The 8,271-nt window shown below is 38.8% G+C and overlaps 1 protein-coding gene across 2 annotated transcripts in view; it reads right to left on the reverse strand.

Annotated features, from left to right (window-relative positions):
- LOC103379151 (chromodomain Y-like protein 2) overlaps nt 1-7,515 on the reverse strand; it is a 19,133-nt gene extending 11,618 nt beyond the window's left edge. The window contains exon 1 of one of the 2 annotated variants that reach the window (XM_017032418.2): nt 5,502-7,515. In XM_017032418.2, the coding sequence (XP_016887907.1) occupies nt 5,502-5,522 (21 nt within the window). In that variant the 5' untranslated portion in view covers nt 5,523-7,515. The remainder of the gene's footprint in view (nt 1-5,501) is intronic. The other variant, XM_008310611.3, reaches the window with a different exon arrangement.
- Nucleotides 7,516-8,271: the final 756 nt, after the last annotated feature.

Genomic DNA, 8,271 nt, shown 5'->3' on the forward strand with positions numbered 1-8,271 from the left:
TTTTTTTTTACTTGTCTCCTCCTGTCATCTCTCTCGGTTATGTCAGATCTTGGTTCACAAAAAAACATTTTCAGGAGGATCAAAGGGGCTGTACAGAAGACGTCACCAGTGTGCACATGGTTTTTTTTTCTAAACTGTTCTGGTCCTGTTGCTCCTAAATAGTATTTTATGACACACCTTGCTCCTTGCTCCTAAATAGTATTTTATGACACAAGAGAAATGCAAACACAAAAATGAGATGAGGAACGTAAGCAAAGCGAAACAGCTGCCAAAACAAACTGTGAGGGACATAGAAATGTTGGATTAAATTTATAAGATGAGCATAAATGTTGAGCATGGTGCTATGCGTAGAATTTGCAAAAGAAATGTTTATTTTCTATACAAGTCCATGTAAAATTGGCCTAGTTCTTCCTTGAGCAAATTCCAAATGATCCAAGAACTAAATCGGGAAGAGAAAAATGTACGAACCTTGAATGTGTAATTATTGACACAGTCAAGCAGCTGGATACATTTGTTGTCAATCAAACAGCATGACCTCCTAATTACCCTCCCTCTTTGTTCTACATCTTCTATTTCTTCTGTTCTCTATCTGTCCACCCACGGTAGTTACGTAGAAAATTGATCTCATCTTCTATAGAAGGAGAAATCAGGAAATGCCATAGCAAACTAATTGAAGCCCAAATTAACAGTGACTGCCTCCGGGTGCTGTTGATCAGCAGGGAGCAATTGACAATTATGCTGTTAGAGAGCATGGCCAGGGTTGGTACAACAGTAGAAGACCAAAGGAGTAGAATGAGAAGAGGGCAATTTATCTGCTGGGTGATATTTGGAGGAGGTAGAAGTAGACGTGAAAATTGAAGAGAAAAAAGAGAAAGAAAAGTTGTGGGGGGAAAGAATTAAAAGATGGAAAAAAGGTGTTAGAGGATTAGGGAGAAGAATAGAAGTAATAAAAAAGGGAGAGTATAAGAAAGAGGTATAACAAGCGGTGAAATAAAACAGTTAAATAAAGTGAAAGAAGCCAAGAGACGGCGAGAAGGGACAAGCTAGAAGAAGAAAAAGTGAAAGAAGCCAAGAGACGGCGAGACAAGCTAGACAAGCTAGAAGAAGAAAAAGTGAAAGAAGGTTGGAAGGAAAAGAGGAAGAGAAAAGAAGAAGTGACTTGATAACGATAACAAAATCAATATAAAATCAACTGTTGCAGTCATCCAAAAACATTGGTAATGCAAGAGCAGGAAGAAGAGCCAGAGGTATGTTCTGTAGAAGCCTATCTGCTCAGTACCTGTCAAAGCCAATAATAATATGCAAAACAGCTGAGTAGTCAATGCAATGGACGGTCATGTCATCTGCTCTGCAGGCATGGGTTTAAATCCCATCCTCACATAAAAGCGACTTCTGCAATCTTTGGCCTTTTAGTTTAAGGAGTGGGTTTTAAAGGATTGTCGGTTTAAATCCTGCGGTGTGTTGAGCAAGCACTAAAAAAACAAACAAACAGTGCCGCGCAACACTCGCGCTGTGTGTGTATCACTGTAGCGTTCACTGGTCAGTTAAATGCAGAGAACAGTTTTATTTAAGACAATTATTAATACAGAAGAAGTTGAAAATACACTATTAGCTCCATCGGTGAGTTCCAAGGGCAATTTTGATAAATTTCTAGGGAATTTTGCATCAAGACCGCACTTATCTACGAACCTCAGGCACCGTTTGAAGAGAAACTGTAGGCGACAGATAACACCCACTGAGGAAAGGAGTTTCAACAGCAGCCATGGGAGTAACTGCTCCTGAAGCTCTCAGATGTGTGGGCACATTCAGTGTACGAGATGGATGACATGTTAGTAATGGGTACAAAGCAAAACACGGAGAAGAATTGAACCGTAGCTACACCAAACGACAACATACAGGAACACCGACACGTCAACAGAGAGGTACAGATCAATGATTCAGAAATGTTTAGAGTTGCAGCCTGAGCAGGAGAAAGAGTGGAGGAGGGCACATCTTCCCTCAGCTGCCAAAACTACTCCTCCGAATCCTCCAACACACAGTACAGTTGGAGAGGGATTTTTTTATTTTTTTTTTACCAAACAGATGTGAGCCAGACAACTGTCACCACTTTCAGGACGGATTACAGACACAACAGCGAACGGATATTAGTTTTATTTTTATGAAATTAAGGCCAATTTACTTTAAATGTAACTTCCTACTGGTACAGAACTATCTGCTGAGCACAGACCTGTTTAGAACGAGCTGTTTACTTAGTGAGCAAGAGAGAAGCAACTTAGTAACAGTGGTTTCTCTTCCAACTAAAACGCAGCGTTCAAAGCTGTTAGTCTTTAAAGTTGAAGTCACTTTAGACAACCCCCCCCCAATGCACCCGTCTGTCCTTGAATGTTTGACACACCCTTTTGTTGAGTACATCCTATGTATATACAAAAGTTACAAAAATAGAAGGAAGGGGAAGAGGACGAATAGGAAGATGAAGAACAAATGGTACACAAAGCAAAACCATCCCTTCCCCCCAATTTCTCCATTAAACAGGTGCGACGTCTACCTCTGACTTGATCGGGCTAGTTGGGAGCTTCAGTGCTTGCTTAACACACAGCAGATCTTTGAGGCTGGGATTTGAACTGTAAAACGTTCGATAACAACCTTGGTTGTTTTGACGACTAGGAAATAGAGAAGAGTTTTTGTGACTAAAAGTCAAGGTTTTAACTCTCTCTTGGTATTTTATGGTAAAATTAGCTTTTGGTAAAATTTCACATTTTTCCACACGGCTACAAAACCACCATTTCTGCAGTGCTAATTTTTTTTTAAATGTATATTAACAGGTAATAATCTTGAATTTTTTTTAATTGTATATTAACAGGTAATAATCTTGAATCAAAATGCTAATTTTCTTGAATAATGACTCAAAAGTATTCTTCTGAATGTGATTTAAACGTGAGATATCCTTGCATGAGCATCTACAACAAAACTAGGCTTCTTCCTCTAAGCCCATGCACCCCCCCCCCACATCAACCTACCATCACTGTTTTGTGTTAATAATAGGCCAGAATAACAACCATAAAATGTATCATAATTGAACTTTAAGACTTTTTTTCCCCCAGACCAGTCCAACGCAGTCAAAGTAAAGTTTATAATAAAACCCAAAGTTGCTTTGATGTCACATATTAAATCATTCTGCCAAACGTTTAAATAGATATTCTGTTATTAGAATGAAACTGACAGCTAAAATAATAGGAACAGAAGGAACACAGAATGGACTGTGCGCACAGACCGACAGTTGAGTGACAGTGAATCAGTCTGGTTCATTTTTCCGATTTTTAGACTCAGTGTGTGAATGTGAAAGTTTGAAAATTGCAGCATGAGTGAAAATGCATTTTGTTGAATATGACTCACAGTTCTGGGATTTTAGATGGTTGTTGGGACTAAAAATAGCAATATAATTACAATACAATTTTTGTTTGTACATGGAAAATCCTTCAAATTTTTCCTTTTTTTTTAAACCTGAAAAACGAAACAATCTCCCAAAACCTATTCACCAAAGGAAGGAGTCACAGATGTCTTATATAAAAACACACAAAACATACGTAAACAACGATATTGATGACATGCAGAAATTTCTTATGCACATGATTTCAAATGACCAGCTGGAAGATGATGGGTTTTTTCCACATGTAGAGGAAATGTTACGGTGAGGATTTTCTGCTGCATATCAAGAATTCAATGCATCAATAAGTAAATATCCAACTGAAAATGTTTTATTCAAAAAGCTAAGCATTACTATCCAGCGGTTGTACTCTCCCATATATATTTTCAGTTTGCTCATTAAAAAAAAAATCATGATTAAGAGGCTGAATTTTTTTTTATTGCCACCTTGACCCCTGACCCTTAAGACTCAGTCATTTAGACCAAATGTATAATGGGTACAAAGTAAAAATAACTCAACAGTGTATTTACTTCACACTGGGATTTACAGGGATGATATGGGATGTGTGTAAACAGTATGTGTAGATGAAAAGAAATGGAAAAAAAAAAAAAACGCAGAGTGAATGTAAACAAGCCAACAATTCCATGAATTAATCAAAACTTCAGAAGGCAGAAGTGCAGTGTCCATGATATGTTTTACAGCTTCCCTCAAAGCAGTTGTTCTCAAATTCGGGGGGTTGTGGCAAGGCAAAGTAATTTGATGAATTATTATGTGAAGGTATAACATCACTACAAATACAAGGGCAACAACCCAAATATCTTTACACTCGAGGCCAACTGAGAAGTGACGTTAAATTAAAATACATCACACAAATGATCATTTATGTTGGCAGTTGCTGTAGCTCTAAACTCCTAACTGTTATGTACTCAACTCATCCCGAGATGGTCGTCAGCCGGAGAGCTGATAACGTTACCAACTTAAAACAGCCATAAACAAACGCCACGTTTTCCTTTAACATTTAAAGCTGTTGTTTTACTGAGGCGTAAACAGCCTCGTTGTGTCTGACATCGTTAATTGAATTATCCTTAAAGTCATTAGATAACGATGCCCTTCAAATCACTCTCTGTTACAATCACGGCTAACGAGACAAAAATGTCACATTGTACGCAGGTGATGCAGGAACCGAGATCCGGCTTCTTCTGACACACGGCTCACAGGCGAGGCACAGGACAACAGCTGCCGCAAGAAACAGTATCTTGACACTGAGGTGACCACAAAATCTAGAGGCTTATCAAAATATTTATCTATATTGCAACACATCTCCTTGTGTTTTCCTTGTATCACTAGCCTCTTCTCTTTAATAACTGTTAACCATGTTACACGGTGTCTTTAACACAGGCATGGCCAACCTGTGGTTCGGGAGCCACATGCGGTTTGCCTGGTTTCATGCAGCTCTTACTTTTTTTTTTACGCTATGTGAATCTCATGCCGAGTTACTTAGGACAAATTATTTTCATAAAGGGATGGGGCAGTTCATGTGTGTCCATGTATATCATGTGGCTCTTTGCAGTAACATGGTAAAAATTGTGGCTCTTAGCCTCTTGACTAGTTGGCCACCCCTGCTTTAACAGATTATATCTTTTTCGAGCTGTGTTACATTTTCTTTTATCAGACCTTTTTTTTTTAAACCTCCAAACATTAACCAGTGTTTATGTAAAATTTTAACCCTAACTTGAATGAAAAACCTGCCAAAATGATTCAAGCTTTGCAGCAGGTTTTAATCTAGCTTCATCTGTTGGTGTGTTTGTTTTCCTTTTTAAAAAAACAAAAAGAGCAGTTAAAAGAAACTGAATGTCCTTGATTATAAAAAGTGTCTCTATTACTCATCAGCCTGTTGACATTTAAAATAATCCAGTTGTCCACATCCAGTCTGTGTCCAGACAAACAAGCAGGTTTTGACCAGGGGACAAAGACATCCACCAGAATATATAGAATTCTTCTAAAACTTTAATGGAAGATACATTGCAAAATAAATTTGTGGGTTTTTTTTTAATTGTCTCTGAACTTTTTGACTCACCTGTACACGTGTGTGACACATTCCTGAGACAGTCTGTCTCCTATTTCTCAAACCAGTAGATACGTTACTACCGCATACATTTGTTTAGATCCTCCTCTGTTCTGTCTTTAGTTTCTAAAACATGATATTGATAAAAAACGATTACGGCCGTAATGATGATGATGATGATGATGAAGGTGAGGACGAGGGGGACGTGACCTTCCCGTTACCCGTTCGGGGCAACTTTTACGCCCATCTCTCTGGAGTCTGAATAATTTACTAACGGACTCTAGGAGCGGTAAAAGAGTTCTCCGTGTGGCTGAGCGGACATCAGTGTTGATGTCTCCGCGGAGACATCAACACTGATGAAGACTGTTGATGTACATTTCTTTTGACATCCTCCTCCTCATCATCATCATCTTCATCGTCGTCGTCGTCGTCGTCCCCACTCTGAGCTGCTTCACCATGTCCGTCCGCTCTGCGCTGCTGTCACTTAACCACACACCACTCACTTCCAACTCGGCGACACAGTGAGGAGTTCAGCCCGTAAACGACTTCTTATCTGTCAGCCGCAGCCGTCAAACACTGATGTCAAAGTACGCACCGGGGGCGACACAAAGTGTGTCAGTCCACGTTGCCTCGGCAAAGCTCGACCAGGGTTAGTTTTGCGTGTTAAAGGGCTCAGGACACCGCGTTTTACATGCGCGACGCCCTCCCCTTTACTTCCTAATTCCATTATTCGTCAATATTACAGAGCATTTTCCTCGGACACGCTTTTATCCTACCTCGTAAAGGTCTCCCGAAGCCATTCTGGGGTGCGGACTCCGGCGGCTCGGCGGTCTTGCCTGCCTTGTTGGCTTTTTTTTCTCTTGCCGACCCTACTCTTCTCGGTGCTTCGGCGGTAGACGGGAATTAGCGAGCAGCCTTGTTATTCGGAGCAATCCGCAGCAGCAGATCAGCAGACAGTGTCAATCGAGCCCGGCGCAGCGCGATGGATCGTTCCACACTTCAAACAAACAACCATCGGGGCGGTGCTGTTTACCCAGACCCGAGTGAAGGGCTGAAAACTAGTCCCCGGCTGAAAAAGCACAGTCTGATGGTCTGCATGCGCCTCGGCTCCTCTGGGCTCTATTGCAATACAACTACTCAACGGGAGGTGATCCGCTGCTGGGTGTCTCTGACACAGTAGATCCTTCTTTTTTATTATCACCCACCCCACCTGTTCACTTTACTCCTCAACACGGATCTGGAGAACACTGTATATCAACTGTGTTCAATTGATAACTTACAACATTAAAAAAAACATCAAGTGATGGAATTGTAGATTATTATGATTATTGTTATTATTATTATTTTTGCGTTGCCAAGATGTGGCTTGGGGTCCCATAGGGAGTCTGAGGTTATTGTTTAAAGAGAGGTTTATCTTAATGTATAAGTTGGCATGTCTATAAATAAAAAAAATAAAGGAAATATTTCAAAGTCATGCTTAAATTTAAAGAACAGATCAGGTGTTTTGACAAAAAAAAATCTAGCACTAGGTTTGTTGACATGTTATTACTTCACTCTCTTAATGGACAATAACAAAAATGTATATTTTTTTTAATTAAGAAGTGTCATTACAATATCAAAACCCAAGGTATTCTGTAGGTAAATATTTAATATATTTAGATCTGAATACATCCACACATTCAACATGACCTTTACAACCATTTAACCAACATGGAGTAATATTTAAATCACCACCGTAAACAATGGGAACAACTGTGATAAAATAAGAATCTGATAAATGCCCTGCCACACTGAAAACCTGCCAATCAGGATGCTCTACTGTATCTCATGCCACACAGACAGGCATCCACAAAGAGTACCACACACGCACGCTCTTTTTTTCACTTCTCTCTTCTCTGTTGGGTGTGTGCTATTGTCAGATCCACAACCTTTTTGGCTCACGTGAAAATTCTCAGTCGCTTTAGATTCGAACGAAACAATGAATCTAATGATGCTAATGGAATAAACCATTTAAAACATTTAGATTCATACTAGTGTCTTTATATATATATATATATATGTATGTATATATATATATGTATGTATATATATATGTATGTATATATATATATATATATATATATACACACACACATATATATATATAAACAGATAATCTCCAAATCCAATTTCTTTACTTCAGAATTTCAATCACTGATACCAATGCATTTGAAAATTATATAAAAATGCATTTAATTTGAACAATTTTCTTAAGTTTAAGCTACATCTGAGAATTTGAAAATGATCAGCTAGTAATAGCTTGTACTTTAAAACCATCTGCAGAGACTTAATTGTCCAGTGTCTTAGAATGACTATTTATGAAGTGACTCCTCAGACCAGATGATCAGTATTTGAGACTTTGGTATTAAGTGGGAAACACCATAACCCCTTCTGTTCAAACAGTGTCAGACTGTAACCTTGCACCCTTGGTAGCTGAATTGTAATGTGTTGTCATGGATTACAGAAAACATTACAGTGTTTTGTTATGTTTGCTGTGTTTAGCTTGGTTTATAACAGTGCTTTGATGAAGGAAACTGGGATTCCATGTTCCAGTGTGGTTTACAATTACAGTCACATTTATAAGAGTAATGACCGACCATGAAAGTAGTCGTATTGGCAATAAATTAATCACACCAAAACAAATGGTGGTTCTTTCTTATATTCTGTATGGTAATTCCCACTTGCCATATATATATATGTGTGTGTGAGTTTCTAATGGTCCAGTATACCTAAACACATCCTT

Source organism: Cynoglossus semilaevis, chromosome 5 (genome assembly GCF_000523025.1).
Source record: "Cynoglossus semilaevis isolate Cse_v1.0 chromosome 5, Cse_v1.0, whole genome shotgun sequence".
Lineage (NCBI taxonomy): Eukaryota > Metazoa > Chordata > Actinopteri > Pleuronectiformes > Cynoglossidae > Cynoglossus > Cynoglossus semilaevis.